Consider the following 27721-nt stretch of genomic DNA (forward strand, 5'->3'; position numbering starts at 1 on the left):
TAGAACAAAATGAAACAGGCTCAAGTTGCACAAGGGGAGGTTTAGATTGGAGATTAGGAAGAACTTGTTAACTGAGAGGGTTGTTAAGCATTGGAATGGGCTGCCCAGGGAGGTGGTAGAGTTCCCATCCCTAGAGACATTTAAAAGACCTGCAGAAGAGGTGCTGAGGGACTGAGTTTAGTGATGGGTTGGGCACTGTTGGGTTAGGACTTGATGATCTTAAAAGTCTTTTCCAACCAAAATGATTCTATGATTCTAATCAGCACAATAGAGACTATCAGTTACGGGAAATTACACTTTTGGCCCTTTAATAACAACAAAACAAATCAGGCTCCATTATGCAATTGTTATTTGGCTACCAAAAACCTCCTGTGTTAACTAACTTTTATATAAAGTAGCATTAAAGCCTTGCATTTTATTTTGCAACGAGCTTCAGCCGACCAACTTTAACGGGTGCTGCAAGGCCTGGAGCCAGCAAAGCTGGCATCTTCATGCCCGGCTACAGATAAAAAACTCGCTTTTTATATTTAGCCAGGTATCGTCTCACACCTACCCCGGGCCGGGCCACCAACGCGCTCCCCTCATGATGAACCGGTAAGAAAAGCCTCAGGGCGGCCCTTAAGCCTCGTTCCTTCAGTTCCCCGGACAGCTCCTCGTCAGCGACTGGCGGGGGGGAAGACTAGAAATAACGAGGAAACGCTGGAATTGTACTTATTTCCCTTCACCGCCCTGAAGCGAACACTTCCCGGACGGACTTTCCCTCAGAGAAGGTTGCCACCGCCTTCTCCACCTCCTCCCGCCGCGCTGCCTCTGCGGCCGGAGGGAGGGGCCGGGGCTGCCGCAAGGGGCGGGAGAGCTCGGAGCGCATCGATCGCGCCCGCCCGCCCGCCCATCTATTCATCCACCCTCTCGGCGCTCGGCCTCCCTCACCAGCTCCAGCCCCAGCCCTCCCCCGTCCCCCGCCATTTCGGACCGGGACGGAAAGGGACGCGGAGCGGCCGCCGCGGCGGGGCGGGCAAAGGGAGGGAGGCGCCGGCGTGCTCCCGCGGCCCGCTGTAGCGCCAGGAAGGTACCCGCCTCTCCCTCATACCCCCGCTCAACCGGGACTGAGCCGCCGCGCTTGCTTTCTTTCCCCCCACCCTTTTCCCTTCGAGGTGGGGCAGGGGGAAGCGGTGTGGCTTGCCCTGAGCTGGGAATCCCCTCCCCCGTCCCCCTTCTTCCTCCGCGGAGGGGCAGGAACGGCCGCTTCCCGGCGCCTGTCCCACTGCCGCCTGCGGGGCTGCGCCTTTTGCTTCGACTCTCCCCCTCCGCCGGCATCCTTGGGAGCAGCCTTCGCCTGCCCCTCCACCGTCTTTCCCCGCGGCGCGGGCGGCGGCTCGGCGGCCGCGGGAGGGGGCGGCGGGACAGGTGGCCAACGCCCTCTGGGAGCCCAGCACCCGGCCGCTTATGCCCCCACCCCTTCCCCTTTGCCTCATATAGATATATATTCTCTTCCTCCCTTCCCTCCCCAGTCCTGAAGTCCCCCGCGCGTGGGGCTGAGGCGCCGGGCCGGAAAGTTTTTGGCGGCCCAGCCGCGTCGCTGGCTCCCGGCTGAGGGGAGCTGGGGCGGGGCGGGCAGCGGCAACCCCGAGCCCCCAGGGGAAGGTGAGGGGCTCCCGCCGCTGGCTCCACGGCCGAGCTCGGAGCGGTCGCGCTGTGCTTGCCCGGGGAAAAAAAAACAACCTCAAAACCCAGCACAACAACGGGGGAGGTGAACCCTCCAGGTGAAGCTGTGCCCGTATCCGTCCCGTCACCGCCGTGCGCAGGAGGCGGCTTCCTTCCCGGGTTTGTGGCTCAGTCTGAGGGGCAAGCGGTTTGGCTCGGCTTTCTAAAAATCCAGGAGGTCTCCCAGCATCACCGGGGCTTTGGGAGAAAGCAGCAGAGAACAAAATCTTTGCTCCGCGAGAAATACTCTTTGACCTTTTTCTGAATGTAGCTTATCCCTGTTTGTTTTTCTTCTCTCTTTGTAATCCGTGCCTCTTAGCTTTGTGCCTCTGCTACGTTTCCTATGTACAATTTTTCTCGAGAAACAGCGTTCCCTCATAGCTTTTTGTCTTGTCTTTCAGGGAGGGAGTTGCTTTCCGGTAATAGTAAAGGAATGTGATACTGAACGAAAATGCACCGACAGCATCCTCATTAGTTGGAGCCTGACTCTTTCTGCTTAATGTTCATTTCTTTGTCATCAGGTTGGCTAAAAAATGACAGAATATAAACTTGTTGTCGTTGGAGCTGGTGGTGTAGGCAAGAGTGCCTTGACAATACAGCTAATTCAGAATCACTTTGTGGATGAATATGACCCTACAATAGAGGTAAACAATTTAGTCTTATGCTTTTTGTGAAGACAGATTATCGGTAATAATGGTAGTTGCTTGCTTTTGGACAAAAACATACAACAAGGCTTTGTAATAAAAGGAGACCAAAGATAATGGTCAGCATTCGAGCAGCTTTGGAGAGGAAATCGCTGTACTTCATCTCGCTGTGGAATAACAGCTGCAGTAAAAAACCCCCCCAAAAAATAAAACCCAAACAATTTTAATCATTTAAAGTATGATGTTAATTTCCGTGTTTCATTGGACAGTTTTGATGTATGTTTTTAGGATCTCTGTGACAAAGTATTTGACAAATTCACTAGAAAATGCTTGTCAAAGCTCTTTATGGCTTTGCATACAAGCTCTTAAATGTGACTTTCCTTTTTAATATAAAGTAGGAAAAAGTATAGTTCTGAAGCGTATGCAGCAAGGTTTCTCAGCTCCTATCATTAGGATCCATTCCACATGGAAAAAAAACCCCAAACTATCCTGGAATGTTACAGTGAATGAAGAAAAAATGTGGAGCCTGTATTTATTTGTTTATTTTTTAAAACACACCAATGCCTGTTTCCATATCTAGAAAACAATGTTCTAAGGTGGCTCTTCTGTTGGAGTCCTTGAGATACATGGCATAGTTTCTCAAAATCTGAAATTGTGTTTAAACTTTAAATGTTGGGATATTTTAAAGGTTTTTAATGAGCAAGCAAGCTTTTTAAATGTAAGAAAAATATTAGTGTTGTCTGAAATCTCCTGTGGATCGTTGGATTTAATAACCTCAGACCATATACAAGGAGAAATGACACTATAATTTACAAAAGACTTTTATATTTCCAACACTGCAGCCCTGTAGGCCATGACTTCATTTTTATGTTTATACACTGAGGCATTTTCCAAGCTCACTTGAAGGAATGACAAGGGTTTAAATCTAGGCTTAAAATGCTGACTTGGAAAATGTCTGTGTATCCTTTTCAGGTAGACATAAACAAAAGAAGATAGTGCCCCAAGATGATAGGAAGCTGTCTCACTTGAGTAAAGTACAGGTCTGAGTTACTGTGCCCCAAATAGAAACATGTTGGCTTTGTATTCACCTGAGTGTACCTGTGTGTCTTCATGTCTCTGCTGTGTGGCCAAGTAACTTCATGTATGGAGATCTTGTGAATAGGCCTATGGAGGGAGGAAGAGTGTGTGACATGCACTAGGGGAGCAGCTTTTTCATTTAATAAGATATTAAAACTAACAGCCACCCAAAACACAAACACAAGGTACACAAAACTCATGGAGAGGAACAAGCAAAATGGGATTTTGCTTTTTTTTTTTGTGAAATGAATATTGAAGGCTGTTGATCTTTGTAACACTTGTTCACGATCATCTGTGTTTCTCTTAGGTTAGAGGAGTGCTTAGACGTTACAGAAAGTGCTGGGGAAGTTCTGTATTAGAAGTTGTCATATAAAGCCCAAACTGTGTAAACAGTTCAGGAACAGAACTTAAATGGAAGCATTCATAAATCACTTGAGGGATTTTGCTAAGCAGCAAACTGAGTATTTTGAGGAATAGAAAATACATTTTAATGTAAAATAATGAAAATGTGATTCCTTGTAGAAAGAATCTGAAATGTCAGAACTGTGGCTTTTGATTTGGTAGTACGCAGGATGACTGTAACATGGTAGTGGGGTCCAGAATCATTATGCTCTTCTGAAAGAGGGAAACTTTTAACCTAGTGGATTTTATCAGCATCCACAGCTTGTCACATGCATCAATGTCAGTCTTCTACAGCTGATACAAGTTCTTGTCTTGAGTGCTTGTTGCCATTTTTGTCTCATAAATTCTGAGACCTTGAGGACAGAGACTGTATCTTCCCATTCACACAGTAAATCACCTTGTGTCTTCTCCCAGTGCTGTAATCATATAGTTAAGCTTGTAGGGAAAAATAATTCAGTTATAATAAGAGTGGTCTGTGATTTGTGGTGGCAAACACTGGAGATTGCAGAGAATGGGCTTATAATTTGGTTTAGCTGCTTCAGTCCTTGCCTGATCCCATTCAGCTGAGAAGGGCTTTATGGTGCTTCCTGCGTAGGTGAGGCTGTGGTGGTAAGGGCTGATCAAAGAACAATAGCTATAGAGTGTTTTTTATGCACTATGAGGAAATAAGGCTGAAGTTGCTTTGACTGGTAATAACAGTTCAGACGGTTCAGTAGTGTTGCTACTATTGTTTCTCACTGCTGTTTCTTTCATTTCCATACTGCTGTTGCCAAAACACTCATTTTCCCTTGCAAATAAATAAGAGAAATATTTTGGGCTAGACAGAGAAAAGAGTTCAGTGTTTATTGTCTATAATGGATTCCATAACTACACAGTTACTGATTAATTTTAAGTCTTTCCTGTGATTAACAAAATTAAACTCGACATTTTTAAAATTCCTGTGTTATGAAGACATGATGCAGTTGAAGATGAAAAAATACACAAGTTACTTAATCACAGATGCATTTATAATGTTAATCCTGTTGCTATTTTCAGTGAAATAGACTTAATGATTCAAGAAATAACTTGTTTGGAAAATGTCATGTTTCACAGCATGCTTTGAGTATTTTATTTGCTTATGTGGGAGGATGGCAGATGATGTAGGGCAAGGGGAGACGTTACAATGACTACGTGTTTGGGAGACTACTGTTGTTCATATATACAAGCTTTCTGTGCGTTTCACAGTTCCATATCTTATCTGCGCTTGGACATCTCCTGCAAATTCTGTAGCCGAGCGATTTGAAGGGTGTTTTTTTTTTTGCCGGTGTGGCTACTAACCCGTGTACGTCTGGCCCGGTACGGAGAGCGGTTGGGCTCGCGCCCTCTGCCGGCCGAGCTCCGCGGAAGCTTCATTCCTTGAGTGATGTGATAATTTCAGATTTATAAAATTTTGTTTTCCTTACAGCTTCAGCATGTTTTAGTGCTAGATACACGTCATCTTTTCAAGGCCCTAGAGAAAGAACAGCCTTCCTGGTTGCCTGTCAGAGGCTTTTCAATGGGATTAGCAGAATCCCCTGGCTAATTTAGGAATACTGATATTTAAGTCTGTGTGCTGAAATGACCTATGCACCTCTGAAACTTCCACCAATATTCAGTAATAGCTTAGTCTTCATAGCTGGGATATATTAACGTTAAATCGCTCATATAATGGATTTTTACAGTATAATAGTTACTTGCTTAGATTAAATTTTTTAAACAGTGATTTGTTTCTCATTTTTTGATAAATCCTATATGTAGGACATAGTTGAAATTTCCTGTCAATGTTCTTATTGGTGCTTGTTAAGAGATGGAATTAATCAGCATAATTTGTGCTGATTTTATTTAATGGCTTGTGAAAGGCCAATAAAAGCAGCTTAATTGATTCATGAAATTAGAACTTTTATATAGATATTTTGAGTTTGTATACTGGGGGAGAATTGCAAAATTGTATTTGGAGTCGAGCACTACTTCGAAATTAACTTCTAGTTTGCATTTTGTTTCTACTTAATAGCCTCATAGTGGATGTTTCTTCATTATTTCTTCATCACATTCATTGCTGCAAATCTTCTGATGTGCAGTAAAGCTACTGGATTTTTATAAATGATGAAATGTCATAGATTAGAATTTTGGGGCTTTCTGTTGTTGATGGGGAGTCTGGCTACTTATTTTCTGCAGTTGCATTTTGTAGGAGTGCCACAAGTACTATAGTGGCATAACTTTTTGTTGCATCCTATGTTCTGTTTTGCAGGACTCGAGAGTTTTTACAATTTGATAACATGTAAAAAATTGTATCTTAGCTATATTTACACTGATATTCACCATGATGGGGGTGGGAGTCACAGTAGTGGTAATGTGGTGCTTCAGTTTTATTTCCTACAGTGACAAATGTGATTTCAGGTGTTCTGTTTGAGGTGGAAGTGGGAAGGGTACAAAGAAAATAATAACTTTGAGTTTTCTCTCCCATGCCTGTCTTTTCCTTTCACTTCAAATCCCATTTCTGGATAGTGCCAATTTTTTTACGCCAGAAGTGGTCCAAACAGCTATCATCTCAAAGAATTCCTTGTTTTTGTACCTGTGTTGTGCTTTATGCTGGTGCATATTTGCTCTTACTACTAACCTGGTAGGCATGCAAAAAACAGCAGTTCTTAAAAGTGACTTTATTTTCTCTTAAAAATTATTTTCTTTGATGAGAATTACTTAAAGCTTTTGTTTAAAGCTCAGTTGAGGGGAATTTCTTTGAATTGCCAAGATGTAAAGGAATAATACAGGCTTTTCAAGAACCGCTTTTTGATTTTTTTTTTTTAACTAGCAGTCAAATTGCAAGAAAAGCAATGAAAGCTTTGTGAATATGCTTAGTATAATGACAGAAGTTCTACTGGTACATCACTGAACTCTGATAAAGGTATCATAGGACACGGGGGATTTGCTATTGGATTTAAGCAAATTGGAATAAAGATGTGTCCTTTGGGGGTTTTTGGTGGTATATTTTTTCCCTTAAGGTGTGATATAGAATATTAGCGTTGTTTTAAAACGTGTTGGAGCTTGTGTATTTGTCTCATCTGAATCAATATTTAAACATGTCTTATATATATTTCTAAAGTAAGTTATCTACTTTTCCCTTGAACACTGAATTTGCACTTCTGTGAAATAAGTATTCCCAAAATCCTGTTGGAGGTAAACTTTTATGTTTAAGGTAAACAGTCAATATTGTCTTAACTGATAACTGTTAAATGTCATCCAGGCTCAAGATAAATGTGAGATTTACACAGTTTGTTTAGTTTAAGATACTTATTCTATACAATTATCTTGGTTTTTAGCCTGAGCAATAGGACAGAAGAGAACCATGTCTGCAAATAGAAGGTGTGCAGGAATAGATATACTGTGCCACAAAATGAGTACAGAGGAAGGAAAGTTGTTCTGATTTCATCTTGAAGTTGTCTAGAATTGCAATGTTAGTCCTTTAATTCCCTTCCCTGTAGCTGAGGTTTCCTGCTGTAAAGTGTTAAAAAACAATAGCAATATTGTGTTAATCTCTAGCTGAGGAATCTGAAAGGTAATACCAAGATTTTGTGTTTATACCTTTTATTTGTTATGAGTACTGATTACTGAGAATAATTCGTGGCACTGCTTAGTGACCTATTTTTTAAAGTTTACTGAAGTGGTTCTATTTCATATAATAGATTTTTTTTTAGAAGTTATTGGGAAAGTAATGCTAGTTGCTTGGGACTTTGTACAGACTTTAGCCACTTGAATCAGTGTCCTGAAAACTTTAAATTGATAACATTGAAATAATTAGTTCCAACACCTGTCAAAGGTTTTACACTCTGTTGTTCTGTCTTGGCTAAAAAGATTGAACTTTAAACGTATCAACTTGACATTGATAACAAATATCATTATATGCACCTGCTTAGGTATACAAAAGTTTCCCTGTTCCAAACACTAAATGCTTTTTATATTTCATTTAGTTTTCAGGGCAGTTGTCTTACTTGGGTACTCTTTTCTATTTTGTGATTTTTTTTTCTTTTTTTTTTACATGGTTGTGGCACAACGCTTTTGTAAATATCCATTGAATGAAGGTCAGATTTTACCACTTGAAAATAAATTTGGTAAATTGAGTAAGCTTAAAAGTCAAACCTTGTAAAATCAGGATTATGAGTTTCTCCAGCTCTTCTATCAACAGAGACAAAGAGGCAATGCTTTTGATCTGGATCAGATCTGTACTTTTTGTACTTTTGTGCAAAATAAAAACACTGCCCTTTGTGTGTGTGCACTGCCACTTTCTGAAAATTCAGAATATAGATAAGAATGCGTCCTTTCAGTGCTATTTCAGTTCAGGATTACTATATGGGACACTGTTTTCCTACTGACATTCACCAGTCTCTAAAGTTCGATTTTTAACTCTTCTAAGTGTTTTCAGTTATACTCAATTCCTAGTAAAAAACTTGAATATCTGCTAAGTTACAGATGTCCAAAATCTTACTTGTTTCTGCTTAACCAAGGTTTATGATTTCTTTTTAATTTTTTTTTTTTAGGATTCCTACAGGAAGCAAGTAGTAATTGATGGAGAAACCTGTCTCTTGGATATACTTGATACAGCAGGTCAAGAGGAATACAGTGCAATGAGGGACCAGTATATGAGAACAGGAGAAGGCTTCCTGTGTGTATTTGCTATAAACAATACAAAGTCATTTGAAGATATTCACCATTATAGGTGTGTATGTGGAAAGATGATAACTAACTCTTTTATTAGGTGGATAAATTGCTTGCTTTTCCACTAGAAATAAAATGATCCCTTATGAAATAGCATCTAAAGGGAAATTTGCAAATTAGCAATACTGCAGTTTACTTGTGTGTTTGTAGGTCTGGAATTTTCTGAAAAAAAATCTGAAAATCTGCTGCCTCACTCCTAAGTTAGGCAGACAAAATATCTAAAAGCTCTTTTGATTAAAACTAGTTGACTTAGTATTTCTGCCTGTTCATAGTGAAGACTTGCCTGAAGGTGAACTCTACCCATTTTATAGATAAAATTATGTGCCAAGATGGAGAAACTTTGGCAATTGAAATTGTACAGACAATAATGCCAATTGTTTGCTTTTGTTCCGACACTGGAGGGGAGATACCTGTGGAATGGTACTAGAATGTAACACTGTAAGCCCTGATGCCGAAGAAGAGCACACAGAGCAAAATTAGAACTCCAGAATGACTGCTAAAAACCAACCTGTTACTGTTGATCTTCATATTCTCTTATTTTTAATAATTAGTTAAAAATTTGAACTCATGCTAGTTTTGTCAGCTACAATAATACAGGAATAGAAGCAGTCTGTCATGACTGCCATACCAGATCATTTATAACTTAGTAGCTTGCTGTTATACTGAATTATTTTTGGGTATTCTGTTAGAAGGCTATGCAAATCCTGCCATAGATCACCAAGTTTAGCACTATTAGTTTAAGATTAATGCCAAACACTTAATGTTACTCCATGATGGTGCAGTGTTTTACTATCAGTATTACCCACAAACCCCACGTTACTCATAAGCTGAAGTTGCACATTTTTGTTATGAATACAGTTAAAGAGTTAGCACAGTAGGCATGTCAAAATAAAAAAAAACAATGTATCTTCTGTTCTTGGAAAAACTGTGAATTTCATTATCTAACCATATTATTACAAATGAGTTTTCTCTGCTTGTAGAAGAAGAAAGGAAAACGGTAAGATAGATGTTGATGTAATGGGAAGAAGGACCATAAAGGGTTTTATGTGGAATTTTGTTTTTTAAAGAGAGTTAAAGCTTTGCATAAGAAGGCCTTCACAAGTTTACTTCAAAGAACATTGCAAATTGAATGCTGGAGATTCTCCTGTGCATTTACACACCTGTGGATGACCTTGCAGACTGAAGCTGAAGGCTTATAAATAAATATCTGAAAACAGAGACTATGTTAAAGAACATACTGCTAGATTATTTGGGAAGGCCAAAGTAATGAAACTGATGATTGTTACTTGAGATTTTTGACAAGTACATCTAACTAGTATTTCAAAATGTTCTCTAAGCTGTTTGAAAAGACTCTCTTACCAAATTTTTCCTTACAGAGAACCAAACCAGTGATCCTCAAAGTTTAAAAAACTCTACCTACAGTGTTTCTAATGCTGTCTTTAATTAAAGCAGAAAAAAACCCCCTAAACTCAAACCAAAATCGAGACAATAGGCATAGTGCTTTCGATGGTGTCTTACCTTAGGAAATGAAGGGAGTATTAGGAGCGCTGAGTATGAGAGAAGAATTAACATTTACACCAGGGCTTCTTAGGCTTGTTCTGATATCAGCTGTTATAAACTAAAAAAAGCAAAAAAAGGATAGTGACATCAAAATCTGTAGCAGTCTGCAAAATGTCAGCTTCATCTTAATTTTTTTTAAAATATGATAAAATGGTGACAGAATTGGTCAGTCTTTTTTTATTTTTTGGATGGTTTCTCATAGTGAATGTGCAGTAATGTGAAGAATGATATTGGAATCAGTTATTTTTTTCATTGTTTAAAAATTACCACATAAACAATACCTGTTAAATACAACTTGTCTTTTTTTTTTTTCTTTTTAGGGAACAGATAAAGAGAGTTAAAGACTCTGAAGATGTTCCAATGGTGCTAGTAGGAAACAAATGTGATTTGCCTTCCAGAACAGTAGATACAAAACAAGCTCAGGATTTAGCAAGAAGTTATGGAATTCCTTTCATTGAAACATCAGCAAAGACAAGACAGGTAAAGCTCAAAACTTACCAGATATGAATGCAGAACTCTTAACTGAATTATCATCAGGTTAATTATTCTAGGCATTGACAATTGCTTGCCCATATCAATAGATACACATCTCCAAAGTAAAAATTCTTGTGGTGTCTCTTCTTTCTGTCAGCTCACTGACAAGTAGTAATTGTTTGTTACTGAATGATTCCCTTCAATTGACTCAAAGAATAAGACCTGATGTACTGTTACTCTCCACTGTCAGAGGGTTGCGTCATTCTTAATGTGATTGGTTTTAACAGAATAAAAGCACTTCTGCTTGGAAGTGAAATGCTTTTTTTTTTTTTTCCTGAGCAAGAAGATTAAGCAGACAAACTTAACTATTTTCATTAATAACAAAAAGAAGTTTTTCTGAGGCATTGATTCAGAGTTAGTGGGACATTCTTGATATACCTTTTTATAGCTAAGCAATTGACCACATGTGTTTTTAAATTCTTAGATTAATTACTTGTGTAAAGTGACACTCTTCTAAGGCTTTGGAGCTGATTGTTTAGTGTAGTGCACTAGTATAGGCAAAAGATGCAGTCGTTGGGGTCCTTTCAGTGCATCAGTCAGGGTTTGCTAGGACAAAGGTGCACATAGCAGTCCATCTGTACATTCAGGAGATATACAGATATACTGAAACTGTTTCTGTATTTCTGGAAGAAAGCATTATTTTTGAAAAATGCTGATGTGTGGGGGTTTTTTTTAAGAGTAAAGAATTAATATCAGTACAAATTACATGAAGCCTTAGAGGCTGAGTAACTCTTACTCATTGCATAATCAGAAGTGTTAGGAGTAAGTTATGAATCGGGCATTAGGTAATACCAGGAGGCAAATAAGGGCAAAATACTGTGATTTGAGTAACTGATAAATAGATTCAGCTGCATCACTTGGCAGAATTTCCTCATAGACAACACATAAGTTATTTTTTTATATAAGAAATTAGTATTTTATTACTGCAAATTTGCTAAACCCACCCAAGTTTCTGATAAGTTGAAACCTGGACTAATTAGTAAAACCTTACAGAGGAATCAAAGGAGTGCTAACTTTTGGCAATAGAGAAAGTTTCTATTAGATAGGATTAAAAAAGCTTTAATGGCTGAGAACAAATTAGGCCACAAGAGTGTATAAGCGGACTGAATAATTGCGGTGTTCTTTCTGTAAGGTGCCGTATTAGTGGTTGTCATTGAGATGTTAGAATAAAAAAGGAACTCTGAAGTAACGTTTGAGGTTTGAGATAACAGAAGTTCCATACTAACGTCTGGATTTTGTTTTGTTTCAGCTTGTTTTAGAGAGAGTCAGACATTGTTGAGGAAATACTCCTTTTGTACAGCCACTCTTAACAAAAGTATGTTGATACAATGGTGTATTTTCAAAGATTTCTTCTCCCCACCCCACCTGTAGCTTACTCCTACAAGCAGCTCCAGCAATTCAAAATCACATACTCAAAAATCACCAGTTTTATAATCTTTGTTTACAGAAAGTTGTATCTGCTTTTTTACTTTCCAGACCTTTAAGAGGTCTGCTGGAGGTTTATACTTGTTTCAGAGGACTACAGACCAGTTTTATATGAACTATCATTCTGTAATTTGACAGCTTTTATCTGTGGCTTTTTCTGGAGGTGACAACTGAGATGTTACAGAAGACTGTTGGTTTGTGTTTTTTAAAGCTGAGCTTTACACTCTCTACAGATAAAGAGCCCCTAAATGTATCTCATGGATTTTAAAATAAAGATACCCAGTAGACTCTTTTGAGAATGTTGACATCTAGAAGTTGGAGCCACTAGGTGTGGCAACTAATTCTTGTGCAGTGCTGTTCATGTGTTATTAAACTACTTCATAAGATGCGGTGTTAATGAAATATTTTTGAGAAGACAAAAGAGAAATTGAGGAAGAACCTGATCTTTAATTACAGCAAGATCATCTAAATATACATGTATATATAGATATGTATATACATATACATTTACATATTATTTTTCAGTCACATTGTCCTGTATTTAAAATATGTACATATACACACACAGTTTCTTTCAAATTAACTTTTAAAATTAGAGGTTTCAAACCATTTTGAAAGCTGCACATGGTCCAGGGACTATATTGGGCAGAATGTAGTCCTTTGCTAAAAATAAATAAATAAATAAAAAATCTAATCCTCTCTGGTTACATGCAGAACTTCCAAGTGGTGGTCTGGTAACTTCTGGAGTCTTCAGAAGGCCTTACATGAATATTTAGTGATAGGAACCTTCTTTTCCTGTATGCATGTTCCACCACGCTCAAATGTCAGCACTGATGTCCTATTGAAGGGAGACCCTCACCGTCTTCTTGCTTAGCCCTTCCTCGTGCTCTGCTTCTGCTGGAGCTCAGAGAGAATAAAAAAGATTTCTGGGAGAGGAGATAGGGGAGATGGAGATGGAAAGGAGTTGTCTGTGTAGTCTGTTTTGATCACCAAGATGCTTTCTTTAAATGGTAGCTCTGTATGCTCATGCAGAATGATATCTGAGTTTTTTTTCAAAAACTAATAGGCAAGGTCAAAAATAGGAAAGAGAGAAAATTAAGTGTAGAAATAAGTTGTTATAAAAGTTAGTGTATTTGTTTCTATTTGGTCCTAACAGGCAATAAAGGGGTAAACTTACTGCAAAAACGTTGTGTTTTAAGCCAAATCCCTGTTTGAATTTTCATACAAATCATTGACTTCATCCATGAAATCTTTGCTTAGTGGGCTTTACAACTTGGGTATAGGTTACTAATTTTTGTAATTAGACTGCTGATTAAAATCAATATAATGTAATTTATGAAAAATTTCTAGATGTAAACATGTGTCAGTACTGGTGGTTTTGTAAGGCATGTTGCATCGCTTATACTCATCCTTTCCCAATCCTTTTGCAGGTTATAAACCAGCATGCTTTTTTTCATAAGGATTTGTCATATCTATTCAATGTTATTGTATGTGTTTCCTTCCAAGCCATTTTTAATGTAGTTCACATGTCCAGGTTCCATTTAAAAAATTTAGTTTCTATTAGTTATATCATTGTGAGACTTTATGGTGTGGGCAGGTTTTTTGTGTCACTTGTTCTTTTGTAAGAGTTTAATGTTACAAGTAGTTTATTCCTTCCCAAGAACAAGGAAAAGGAAAAAGAGGAAAAAGATATAAAGTTTTGATAATGTCGAAACAAATTCAGGCATGCAGCTTTGTGCACTGAATGATTCCAGGATGCTGAGGAAACAGTTTTGTTTTTAATTTACCTAACATAAAGGTAAATGAGTGCAGCAAGCAAAGCTTAAATGTGCACAGTGGGTGAAATTCAGGTAGGAGAGACAGCTGTAGTTCTGGCACTTCTGAACTTTGGAGCGATTAATAATTTTGTGCAGTATTTAATATTAATTTACTAATGAATGTCTGGTATTGAACCATCATAAGATACTAACATGATCAGTTTAACTCACCGTCCTTCCTCAAACTAGTGGAGATCCTGCTTGTGTCTAAGCTTTAGTAACTGCTTCCAAATGGTACTTTGAATTATTGTGTCTGTTTCAGAGACAGCAAAAAATTACCTCTAGCCTATAAGCCAGGTGTTAGAAGAGCTAGTAGATTTTTGCAGCTGCCTTTACCACTACAATGTCTTATGTTGGGAGTGCTTTTATGCAAGGAGTAGCATTCTTTTTATTTGTGTCCTCAGGAATAATTTGTATTTTTATCTGTAACAGTTGGTTTTAGGCAACAACTTTGATATTGTATAAAGGTGGACACAGAGCATTCCTCAGATGTCAAGGCTAGTTTTCATTAGTTCCTTTTTAAGTACTATTCACAGAAGTGGAATATGTGAAAATTCCTGTTTGTTCACCAGTCTGTATTTGAAATAGATGTTCTTTGCACATAGTCACATTTTAAATTGAATTTTTAACTGTCTTTTAGGACTTAAAAGCATATTGAAAACAATGCCTCAGGGTTATGAGTTCTTTAGGCTGTTTAGATATTAAAGTTTTTAATGTCTGACAAATATTTTTTTTTTTCCATTTCTGACAACTAGAAGAACTGGTTGCTTATATTTTAGATACATGATCCGTAATCAGGGGAAATATACTGAAGAATCTGAAAAGAAATTTATATGAAAATGACAACTTAAGTTTATAAGATGACTATCACCTGATTTTTTAAAAAATGTTACCTTGTGCTAATGAAATTAGCAAATGTGTCTCTAGATTTTATTTCAGAATAATTTCTTTCAATGGAATTCATAAGACTGTTCTTGGTGGTGGCAGTATTAGCAATTTCTTTTCTCTCTGTGTCTCTCCCTCTCTCTGCATTGCTAAAGCAAATTACAGCTCGTTATTGGTGATGGGAAGGCAATAAATGTTGACTGAAGAATTATTATCTAATTATTCATGTGCAAGTTCCATAATCAAATTATATATTTCTACTGCAAAACAGTAGATTTGCAAAAACATTGATTCTTGTACATCCTGTGCTTTGGCACATGTTTACTCTTTCCTCTTCAGGAATAAACTTTCATTCCTTCCAGGAAAACATGAAACTATGAGCTTTACTTGGGTTTTGCTGTTTTTTTAATGGCTTCCTTATTTTGTAAACTTTGACCTGGATTGTAAGACTTGTCACCTCATTGATACCTCCCTACATCCTAACAGGGCACATCGTATATACCAGGGAAGAAATACAATCCAAGAAATAAATCTAATTAATTTCATCTCTATATTCAAGAAGCTGTAGTTCAGAACAACCCCCAGATAACCTGTCGTATGCTAAGAACGAATCTTAAATGTGATAACCTATGGCACAGTTTGTGCAAAATGCCCAGTAAATATGGCAGTAAAACTTTAGCAATTTTTGTTGTTAGTTGCATAATACAGGGAAGGATTGGAGAGAGAATTTCTGTAAAATCTGCCAAATATAAGTCAAGATGGTGTGTTGGGTAGTAATAAAGTTTTGAGGCATAAATGGTTGTACTGTTGTCAATGATCATCAGCCTGTTCTGTTTTTATTTTCATATAATGAGTTTGTATTAACAGTGACATTGATCTGGTGGAGGAGACAAGGAATGAAATTGACAGTGAGGTAGAGGAGAGATTTGCCTCTCTCCTTTAAAAACTGCAGCTAAATATTTTGTATCTTGTAACAAGAACATCCTTGAAGATGTGGCTAAAGTTTTAAGTTCATCAATTACGTTAATCTAATCAATTTTAAATTACAGTTAACTTAAAGCTGGTGCTGTACCTCTTTATCTTGCAGTTGCTTAAAGATATCTTCAGTTCTTGTACCTTTTTAAAAAAAATACTTATTTTATCATCATCTCCAAGTAGCCTAAACACAAAGCTGCAGAAAGGCAGGGTATGAGACCAGAGAAGTAAACCAGCTAGCTATCTCTGGGTCATCCTTGGAGCAGTTGAAGGGCTCTCTTCACCCAGAGAAGAATCTGAGCAGCATCAGAACTTCACAGGTGGTTTGCACTTAGATCTCTGTTGCTTGCCTTAGTCTGGCCCCCAGAGAGCAGATCAGGTGTGTGTTATATATACAAGAAACAACCTCTTAAAACATGATGATACTGAACTTGTTGCTTTTTCTGCACAAAAGAATTAACTTCCAGAAGTAACTACTTATTGTAATTATAGAAGTTATTCTGAAATATGATATACTTAAAATGCTTCTTACAAGCATTTTCCCATGACTCAAGCATCCCTTTTCCTAAATCTAATACTGTAGTGCTTGCTCTGTATATTAAGTAGCTCTAAGAACAATATTTCCCAAAATTCAGTAGTATTAAGAAGATTTTATTTCTTTGTAACCTCTTAAGGAAATGACCTGTTCAGACTTCTCATACACATTCTTAGTTTCTTCTACAGATTTTTGAAAAGAAAGTATATTTAACATTTGTTATTTAAAATTGATTATGCTATGAACTTGAAACTTTAGCTATATCTGTGAGGATGTTCTTCTTGTAACGATGCAAAATCATTGGATAAAGAACAGAGCATAAACGAGCTTACTTTTCCTTGTCTGCCCAAACAGTTAACAGTTTTTCACCTTGGCTAAGAAGTGAAAATAGGTGGTTAACCCCAAGTTACCAGTCTCATAAGGTTTTGTACCTGCTAAATACAGACACACCCATAAAAATGTGTGAAAAGATTCAGTAACACAAGTGATACTATTTTCAACATGGTGGGCTTGAAGCATAAATACTCTAACTGGTAATCAATAAATTCTTTGAGTCTCTTGCTTGCGTTAAAAGGTATTTATCAAGCAGCAAATATGCAAACCCATCATTTTAAAAATATAAATGGAGATCCACATATTTCTCACAAGTAAAGCTCATAATGTCAGTGGTTTTGTTGTGTTGGTTTTCTTTCCGTTGCCGTGGGTGTCCCAATGTGTCACAACTGTTAACGAAGCAGATTTTAAGGAGTTGTGTTTTACAATGCAGAGAGTGGAGGATGCTTTTTATACATTGGTGCGAGAGATTCGACAGTACAGAGTGAAAAAAATCAGCAAAGAAGAAAAGACTCCAGGGTGCGTGAAAATAAAAAAATGCCTTGTAATGTAACAGGGTAAGTTTTGTAATGTAACAGGGTAAGATTTACAAATCACTTGCCAAATAAAAATGATTGACAGTGTCTTACAAATCAGACATTTTATGATTAATTGATGACATAATGTAAGAGACAAAACCAATCGGATTTCAGTGTAGTGGTTCTGGATAATATTCCTAGCAAACACCCAAGTACTATGTATGCTTTGTTTCCTGGGTTTTGATAAATAGATTAACAGGAAGTCTTTACTGTGTATTGAGTTAATCTGTGAAACATGTTGAGACCTAGTTTTGAGTGTTAAGTCAAGATGGAAGTTTTATTATGGATATATTGCAGATTGTTGAAGTGAATATTGGTTAAGTCTTCAGGTTGATGAACTGACAGGAAAGGATCATATTTATAGTCCTTCTCAAGTGTGCAGAAGCAGGAGGTTCCTAATCCAGCAAAGCAGTATTTGTCTAGCACCAAGTATACAGGTTTTCTTTTTCTTAGGCCCTTCCTTATTGCCATGCCATTTTTCCCTTGCTTTCCCACAGCTTAAAAAATTTACTCTTGCTATTTCCAGAAATACATTAGTTTTCTTTTTTTGTCAACTATAATGCCATGACTGATCCAAACAAAATGATAAGGTTTCATTTGTTCTGAGAGCCTTTACAAGGGATGAAGGGATAAAGCAACAGTGAAGTAGAACTGGAGTGGGAGGGAACAGGACAAAACAAAAAACAACAACAAAAAAGCACCAGAAATATAAAATATATTTTGAGATGTATACTAAAAAATAAAAAGGGGGGAAGAAGCTATGATACGGAAGAGATATGAGTCTAAATAGCATTTCCGGTGCTTTTTGAATAAGCCATCAGAATAGCACCTTTCATATATTACTATCCCATTTGTTCTTTAGCTTTTATTGCACTACTAGAGAATGGGTTGTTACTCCTTATATACTTGTCCAACAGCAGGATGAACTGGAATTTAGCATTATGTAAAATAAAAACTCTTTCAAGGTATTTTTTCACACTTCAGAACATCTTGCAGAGAGGTCTTGGAATTTGACTTGTATCCTGAAGAGGCTGTCACAACTGTAGGAATATTCCCTTCAATAAGGGAGTCTTACTGCTCTTTCCAGAGGGAGGGATTTTATTTTCTGTTATTTTTTACTAGATCTGCTCAGGCTTATTCTATTCTCAGTTTTTAAGTGATGAACAACTGCTCTGAGAGACTTCTTTAGATATTTCCTTAAGAGATATGCTTTGTGATACTGTTTATCAAAAGTTCTCTTTGCAAGAAACTGGACACTTGGTTACAAAGCTCTCTAGTCTTGCATCCAAAAATCAATAAAATTGATACCATTGAAATTCCTTGTTTTGTTCTTTGCTAGTTATCACAAAACAACTCACAGCAACTTGGCAAGATTACTTTTGATGAGAGCAAAATGAATTAAACATCTTAAGCCTACTAACTGTAGCCATCTGAAAACAAACTTTGCTGTTTCTTGTGATCTTATTAATGTAACCATACCTCAAAGTAGAATTTTGTTTTGTATCCTGGGACTTTAAAGAGCCTGAATTCCGTCTGCTTTTCCTTTGTGAGAGAACAGGACGGTGGGAATTGTAGTGGTTTTTTTTTCTCCCAGTGGAAGCATCATATCAGATTTAAAGATTCTTTTTGATGGTTCAGTGAGCAAATGCTTACTTTCTGACAGCTTCCTACTTTCTTTCTACCCATGTCCAAGAGAAGTGTGTTTTTGGAGTATTGTGGGTTTGGTTTTTTTTCCCCCAGATACTGGGAATCTTTCATCAACAATGGATACTGTTGGGATTTTTCATTGTGTTGCTTTATTATTATTATTTTTGTTTGGTGGTTTTGGTTTGGGTTTTTTTTTCACTCATACCTTATTTACAAAATAGTCTTGGATATAAGGCTCTAGAACTTCAAGTGTCTGCTCAGGGAAGGAAGAAGTGAGTTCTACATAATATTGATGGTCATTTCAACAACTTTTTTTTTAGGAGATTAAGCTGGAAAAAGCATATTCCAAAATTAGTGGTTCCAGTGGAATAAGAAATCTGGCGTTTAAAGAAGGAGAACAGCACCTAATGATGCAAGTCTTTCAGATCAAATTTTAGACTTTTAAAATGCTCATTATAACATTTCCAATTACAATGTTCAGTTTCCTTTTTTTCTCTGTGGATAATAAGATTTGATAGTTCAAAGTGCTTTGCTACCTCTTGGAATATTCAATTTAGCTTCTTGCACCTTATGTTGTCTTAGTTATTAATCTCGTTCAAGATAGCTGAAAACTTTTACTACTCAGATTACCGTTAGCTACAGATGCTTTCCAAGCAGTTACACAGTAAAGCAGGAAGTACATAATATCTGTTGCTTTATTTGTAATTTACAGCTAGCAAGAAGTAATTTGTAAAACACAAGGTAAAGATTTCAAAAGCTTTCTTTCTTGAAAACATTAAAGTTTTTACATAAATGGTATACTATAAGAAGTTTCTCAAGGGTATAAATTAGACATCTAGATAATGTAATTCAAATTGAGCTGGGTTAATAGTAAAAAGTTGGAATCACAGAAGTTCTACATTTGAATTTTAAGATTTCTAGATTCTTAATTAAAACTATAATTAGTGATTTTTTTCCAGAGGTATACAAATAATTTCCCCCGACAATTTAAACAATTTAAAACTTGTTTAAAGTTCTATTTAATTCACAATTCTGTATGCATTTAGGGTTTCATATTGAGAACCAGGTTAGTTGTCAGGTCTGATTAATGCTTGTAACTATGCAACCATGTATCCAAACTTCTGTGTGGTCATGGGACTGTGCAGTGCTCCAAAGAAAAGCTGTAGCCAGGAGCAGGCTGATTCTGTGAGAATCATTCTGATGTTCATGTTTCTTTTGCTTTTTGTAGTTGCCCTTTAGAAAAACAAGTGCCAGGAGGAAGCTCTGTCAGTGCATCTTGGTTGAGGCAATGTGGTGTAGTTCTGAGCATGCAGAGTGAATTTTGAGTCTCTAATCCTGGGCCTGGGTTTAAAGCCCTTGTTTAGTACATCTCACACTTTCCAAAATGCTTGCTCATAACTCCATTGTTACAGGGAGGAAGGTCAGCTGCATGCAGTCCCTTCTTACTGAAAAAAATAACCAGAAAGGTTGAGTGCCTTTGATCTTATGGTATTGAAGCTTTTAGGGACTTTCTGTAAACAGAGTATCTGCTACTTACACTTAAACTAATCCACAGACTGAAAAGTGAAACAGCTCAGTTTATCTTGAGTTCACGCACTTGTAAGTCACAAATGTTCTAAATGTGGTTTTGTAGGTCATGTTCTATTCATTATCTGAATTTAAGAGGAAGTGTGGCAGGACCAAACTACTAAACACATTAATTTTAATGGCTTGATCTACAGAGGTGTAAATGCAACGATGAAGGCAAAGTCAGTTCCTTAGTATTTGTGCCATATTTAAAAGATTGTTACCTTACTAGAAAGAATAAAGATTTCATAGAACGGTAGAATAGAATTTCAGCCTTAATGGTTGAAGTTAGGTGTTTGAAGGTTTGTAATAGTCTCTGAATATTACGGTTTACAAGTTACTTTATTTGAAAACCAGTTTAATGAGAGAGGCTTGCCTATTTGAAGAATTCAGTAGTGATTTTTGTTTAATGCATCTTGGCTGAAAGCCAATAACTGTCCTGATAATGAGTAGTTTTCTAACACATTAATGACAACTATGAAATACTGAAAGGTAGTTTTCTAAGGAAACGTGAATAGTCTTGTAGAAAAATATTGTGCAGAGGTTTTTCTCATACCATTTTTGTGTTCCAAGAATCAAACTGTTCCTCTGTTGCAACTGATTCTTAATACTGTCCTCCAAACTAGCTGGCTGAGGTGAGAACTGCAGTAGATACACTTTGAACCATCAGTACTTCTAAATCATGTCCCTACATGGATATTGATAAATATGCACTTTGTGCATTGATACTGAAGTTATAAACAAAACACTCATATCTCTCTGTAAAATAATAGCAAGCATTTCTAATTCTCCAAAGACTCACGGGGGATGTGACCTTTACCAGAACTAAGGCTACTCTTCCATTAGGCATGCTACAGCAATTTTATATTGATCAATAATATTTTAAGATGTGGAGTGAGTTATTTGCAAGTGTATTTTCTATATCAAGACCTTGCAAAAGTGTGCTGTTACTATTAGGAGATAGGTTGCCAAAGTTTGATCAAACATCAGTTATCTGTAAGTAAATGCTTCATGAACCTGAATGTGAAGTCTTTTAATAAATTCAGGTATACTGGGAACATTGTTTTTTAGTTCAAGTTATTTAACACCTCGTTGTTTGGACTTTCCCTATGAAGTTTTGTCACCATTTGGTATTTGAAACAGTAATGGATTCAGTGACTTGGGTTTTTTGTTGTGCTTTTTTCAGAGTTCACTTTTGGTTCTTTCACTGAAGCAGGCATACAGGAGTAAACAGAGACTTGTTAATTTTCATTGGCAGTTTGAAGGCAAACCCTGTAGCTGACGAGGTAGGAAGCTGCCTGCCAGTTGTAGGGATAAGTTTTTAGACCCAGTGGTATGGTTGTCTGCTGCAATACGTTCACATCATACAACTATTTCTGATCTATGAAAGATAGTATAAAGAGCAACTGAAGAATCAAGATAATTTATTTTAACAATTTGATAACTGTCCATATTCAAACTCTTAAATGTAAGGGTTGACTGACAACATGCGTACTTGATTGAAATTCGGAGCAACCTGAAAGCTTGGCAGTAAGTTGTTTTGCATGAATAGGTTGTTACAAAGTATACCATGTAACATGTAGAATGATAATGGTTCATGTCAGGCTTTTAGATATGCTGGTGTCTTTTGACCAGAATTAATTTTTGTCAGCTATAATTACTCTCCCCACCCTTCCTACCCCCTAAAAAAAGAAAAACTACTCCATATGAAGAAACATTAGCTTTTGTGTCTGTAGATTAACTATTAGAGCTGTGGAGATTTTTAGTGACCATATATAACACAGCACCACAGGTAATGCATTCCACATGTCTTTAGCTATGTTAATTGCATAGAATGATTTATCAAATAATAATTTACCATTGGGATTGATTTGATAATATTTATAAAACTATGGGGTGATTTACTGTGTCAGTGTGCCTGAGAAATGACCTGAGTATGTAAATGAATCATAACTCTGTCCTGGGTATTGAATTCTTGCTACAGATATTTGTATTAAGTTTTTAAAGCTGCATATAGATTAAGGCATAAACAAGCTAGCTAACACTTCACAACTTTATTCTGTGGTAATAATATACAAACATAAGTACCACACACTTAGATTATATACTTTTCTAGTTTTGAGGTGGGGCACGTGCCCTCTTTGAGATGGAGAAGAGGACAGTGTGCTAAATTAATTTCCTTAGTGTGTTAATAACAGAATGGGACCTGTGGGATACCGGTGGTCAGCCCCTGAGCAGTATGTCACCTGGAGACTGCTGTAAGCCCAGTTTGGGGAACAGCTGAGAAAGAAGACAGGCAGGTGCTGGCTGTTGTTGGCAGTTTGTTCAGGTGGTTATTTCAGTGCTCCTCAGAACTTGGGAGAGGAACAACCTATAGGTTAATTATTCCAACATTGGCAGCCCACTTCCCAAAGCTGCTTTCCTGCAGGCCCATCTGCATGTGCCCAGTAATGGTGTGTTCCTCTTGTGTGAGAGGGGACAACCATAGTTTCCCCTCCCATCTGAACATGTTTTTCCCAGCATACCCCTTCCCAAGGAACAGGAATGCTTGAGAGGAGTGTTGCCCCAGCAGTTCCTCCAATCCACAGTTGCTTCAGGGGACATGACAAAAGCCCTAGAAAGAAGCCAGTGTAACCCCTTCCTGGCAGGCAGTAAAACAGACTGCTGACTGAACACGCTTTACCAGATCAGGTCAGATGGACACAGGCTGTTGCCTACTTAGGCATGGAAGTCTGTTAATGCCATTTTAACGTGTGCATGTGTGTGTCTTTGCAGGGTGTTGATGATGCCTTCTATACATTAGTTCGAGAAATCAGAAAACACAAAGAGAAGATGAGCAAAGATGGTAAAAAGAAGAAAAAGAAGACAAAGACAAAGTGTATAATTATGTAAATACAATTTATCCTTATTCTCAAGAAGTACTTAAGTAATTTTTGTACATTACACTAAATTATTAGCATTTGTTTTAGCATTACTTTACTTTCTGCTTCAAGATCCTGTTAGCTTTACCTGAATGCTTGTTTTAAATGACAGTGGAAACTTCATTCCTCTTAAAGTGCCAGTATTCTTTGACTGTTGGTTCTTGAACTAGCAATGCCTGTGAAAAACAAAATAAACCATAAAAACAAACAAAAAAAAACACCCCACACAAAATCCTGAGAACTATCTTGGGACTCTTTGGTGCATGCACAGTTGCTAACTTCCTATTTTTCTTACTAATTGTGAATTTCTGTTCTGTGTGCAAACCAAACAGTTAAATGATGCTCTACATATTCTAACAACCCCTATATTTTTGTTTGTTTTTGAAATCTGGTTGGGGGAAAAAGGACTAGTTAGCAAAAGAGACTTTCATTTCAGACTTTCTTTGATTTTTAGACTGACTGCAATATAGAGAGACCAGAAGCCTTTATAGTCTTCCTGTAGATTTTGCTTCTAGGCATCTAGTCTTGTAGCATTTCAGATCAACTTTAATGAATGTAAAGAGAAACCTTTCACAAAAAATTTTTTCACTGCAGTTTGTCACAGCCACTCCTTAAATACTCTATTTTTTCTATAAAAAAAAAAAAAGAAAAATCAAAAAAAGACAACAATGCACATCTGGCAATGGAAAAAGTAAAAGTTCTAATTAGGTTGATATGCTATTGTTAATGATTTGCTTTAAGACTTTCACTAACTTTTTGTGTCTGAAGACCAAGGTGAAATCCTAGCTCTCCTGAGCTGCAGAGTTCTCTCAAATCTTTAAGTAGCTTTGTTCAGTAGGTGCAGGACTTCACTCTTACTGTCTCTAGGAAATACTAGAAAGCCTTAATTTAATCTAAGAATTTGAATCAACTTATCTGTTAATTCATGCATGGATCCAGAATTTATCATAAGAATTAAATCAGAAAGAATCCTAAATTACGTAGCAAAGTAGAACCATTCTTCTCCCCACTCCTCCCAAGTGTGGCATTCAATATTTCCAGATGCCTCTTTTGTGCAAAATAGGGGAGGAATTTTAAATTCTAGTAACATCAGATGAGAATTTATCTGCTTCATGCAAATAATTTGGAAATCCACTATGCCATTAAAATGGTGTGGAATTTGCACAAACCTTCAGCGTAGAACGTGGTTTCCAGACTCAATGTTGTTTGTGTGATGTTTGTGAAGTACTAGTTTTGTTGCACAGATTAAATGGTTGGTGAGTGGCATTCCAATGTCTAGACTGTCATGAAGCTAGACTAAGACTTTAATGTTGTCTTTCTCTGTCATTAAGTTCTCTTGTGACTTTTTTTTCCTTCCCGCCTTTTTTTTTTTTCTGATTGGAATTAATGCAGAATATTTGCAGCAGCTTTCTTTTGGTACTGCAGTAGTCTAGTTCTTGTGCATTAAAGTAAGAGCCAGTAATTCCAGTGTGGCCAGTTCCTTTTGTCTTACTGTAAATGTTGCATTGGTTGTTTCATGGGGGCCTGGGTTCCTGAAGGTACTCTTCTTTGTAGTACCTAACTCAGCTGCAGAGTAAAACTTGGAAACGTGACTCTGGCATACCCGAAAAAGAAATCAAACACGAGACATTGAAGTAGGATAGATAGTTCAGGACACTGGAATATTTGGAACAGGGTATTAGCAGCATTGATCTAACCTGAGGTAAACCTAAGCAATTATGTGAAAAATTTACAAAACACAGTTTTCACTTAGACTGTTAGATGATGTCAAAGGTGCAACTGCATGAGGAAAGTATTCTTTTGCTTCTAAAAAAAAAAAAGAATCGTAGAATCATAGTATGGTAGGGTTGGGAGGTACCTTTAGAGATCTAGTCCAACCCCCCTGCAGAAGCAGGATCACCTATATCAGGATCCTCAGTGGCTCTCAACGGTGGAGATCTGCAAAGCTGGTAGGGGACATACACACTATCTGGACTGCTGCCTTTAACTTCAATGTGGCTGAGAGAAATAATGCCTTTCCTTGCCTGCACTCCCCTTTCACCACCCTCCACCAAGACACAGACCCCCTCCCTTCCTCCTTTCAGCCTCCATGTGAGTTACATTTTAAAAAATGATGAAATATTCTGAAAAGTAGTCATAGGAGGGCCTTTCATTGTATTGTAAGGACCAAGAAGGAATAAGAACAGATTCTTAATGTTGCAAAACATTTTACAGCTTCCAAGGTTAAAATACTTTGGAGACAGATATTTACCCATTTTGTATACTCTTGATTATATATGAAGAACGTAGCAAAAGCAGATAGTATATTTTGAGCAAATGGAGGCAATATTAAGGTTACTTTTAAGATTTTTGATAACTGAGTCACACTGCATGTAAAATTAGGGCTGGTCTAAAATTCTTACATTAATTTAACTGAACACTCTTTGAGACGTTTTAGCTGAAATGTCTTAATAATCAAATATGGGTTTATATAGCTCTAATATAAAGCTATATATAAGTTATTTTTTTTCAGTTCATGTGATCTGTAGCTACCAATCCAATTAAATTAGTACAAAATCTATTTAGATTTGCCCTTATTTCCTTTTTTTTTTTTTTTTAAAAAAAATACCCATCCTTGCCACTGTTGTGCAGTTTTGTCTCGGTATTTGTTGAGATTTGGTGAAGCATGTTGGATTGCAGCTTGCACAAGTTGATCTTGTAATTATTCTGTCTTTTCCTATTTGAAATGCTTTCAAAGAACATACCTGGCTGCTGTCTGTTCTGATAGCAACTACTAAATGAACATGTGAATCACTTCCCACGTTAATACATGAAATTGCCATGTGTCAGGGAGCAACACCTTCTTACAGTAGCTTTATGTAACTCTGGTAAACAACTTTTATCACTGGTTTTCTCAAACTTGACATTTACTCCTTTTCACCAAGTCTCATTGCCCCAAAGTTTTTGCACCATCTAGACGTTGCTACAATAACGGGATCTCTGTAATGGGTGAATGCTGATACACAATCTTCTGCTCTTGTCTGTGCTATGAAGCAATACAATGATTACCTTCAAAGACCATCAAACTGTAAACAAATCATTTTGTCTCAAGTTTACATAAAGCTACATAGATGGTAAATCTTTCCTAACGTTTCTTTATTCCACTGTCTTGTGTTTTCATGTTGAAAATACTTCTGCTTTTTCCTCTTGAGTGCCAACTTCTTTCTAGAATGACTTCTTAATGTAATATGTTTACCTGGAATGTATTTTAACTATTTTTGTATAGTGTAAACTGAAACATGCACATTTTGTACATTGTGCTTTATTGGATGTGGAATATATGCAGTGTGATCCAGTTTTTTCCATCATTTGGTTGCGTGACCTGGGAATGTTGGTCATACCAGACATTAAGTTTTAAAAAAGGCAAAAAAAAAGAGACCACTGTTTGTTTTAAAGTTTTTAATGTTTTTAGGAGTATGTGCCGTGAGGTGATCTGGAATTTGTCATTTTTTTTGTCAAACTGTACTGCTCCTATTTATTGTAATGTAATAAAAATAGTTATTGTGAGTTTCTCTCCCTGTTTGTGTTTTCTCTCCCAAGAATTACCATGCCTCCTCTCCTGCACAGAGTACCTCACAAGCTGCTTGTGTTTGGCAGTTGTTCTCAGTTTTTCTTGTACTTTGTGCTTTCCGTGGCAAAGCCCTTGTCCTTTGCCCCCCCACCAGTGTTCTCTCTCTCTCTGAAAGAAGGTGCTGTCACCCCATGGCAAAACACTTTCTGCTGCCCCTGCATGCTGCTTGGTCTCAACCACCTGCACTCGTGCCCCAGAGACCTTGTTCTTGTCAGTCTCCTAGCAGGCTTGATGTGAATCTAGTCTGGTAAACGGGCTGCCCAGGGAGGCGGTTGAGTCACCATACCCAGAGATACTTCAAAGACCGCATAGATGAGGTGCTGAGGGACGGGGCTTAGTTTAGTGCAGGGCTTGGCGGTGTTGCGTTAGCAGTTGAACTCAATCACCTTAAAGGTCTTTCCCAACCAAAATGATTCTATGACTCTATGAATGGATCTATGAGTTTAGAATGCTCTGAATAGCTCCTCTTGTGTCCATCCCAGGCATGCAGCTGTTTTCTTCTATACAAGGCCTTCCATAAGCTTACAGGAAATACGAAGGACGTTCTTTAGCACTGATTGTGTCCTGTAGGAAGAAGTGTGCAACTGCTACTGTTGTATAAACCTAGGCACTGGCCCTTGGTTACCATGTTGGGATGATCTTTTATCAGCTATCAGGAAGGGTAGGTTAAATTTTGTATACAGAAGTATTAATTCAGGATAGATGTAACTGCAACATCTTGTAGAGGAGTTCTGTTGATGTGGAAGGACTGTTTGTCACATCAGTGCGGTGCTAGAACCT

General features: G+C 37.5%; 1 protein-coding gene across 5 annotated transcripts; it reads left to right on the plus strand.

The window, feature by feature from the left end:
• Positions 1-939: 939 nt before the first annotated feature.
• KRAS (KRAS proto-oncogene, GTPase) lies at positions 940-26877 on the plus strand. Of its 5 annotated transcripts, none has more exons than XM_062008854.1 (7): positions 940-1069; positions 2106-2348; positions 8378-8556; positions 10436-10595; positions 17053-17168; position 19664; positions 23186-26877. In XM_062008854.1, the coding sequence occupies exons 2-7, from the start codon at positions 2238-2240 to the stop codon at positions 23300-23302; spliced, it is 684 nt and encodes a 227-aa protein (XP_061864838.1). In that variant the 5' UTR covers positions 940-1069; positions 2106-2237; the 3' UTR covers positions 23303-26877. The 5 variants fall into 5 exon arrangements, with proteins under 5 accessions (XP_061864838.1, XP_061864815.1, XP_061864805.1 ...); XM_062008831.1 differs by lacking the exon at position 19664 and having other exon boundaries at positions 942-1069; positions 2106-2123; positions 2226-2348; positions 17053-17176; positions 23186-23257; XM_062008821.1 differs by lacking the exon at position 19664 and having other exon boundaries at positions 942-1069; positions 2226-2348; positions 17053-17176; positions 23186-23257.
• Positions 26878-27721: the final 844 nt, after the last annotated feature.

The sequence above is a fragment of the Colius striatus genome, chromosome 1, assembly GCF_028858725.1.
Source record: "Colius striatus isolate bColStr4 chromosome 1, bColStr4.1.hap1, whole genome shotgun sequence".
NCBI lineage: Eukaryota > Metazoa > Chordata > Aves > Coliiformes > Coliidae > Colius > Colius striatus.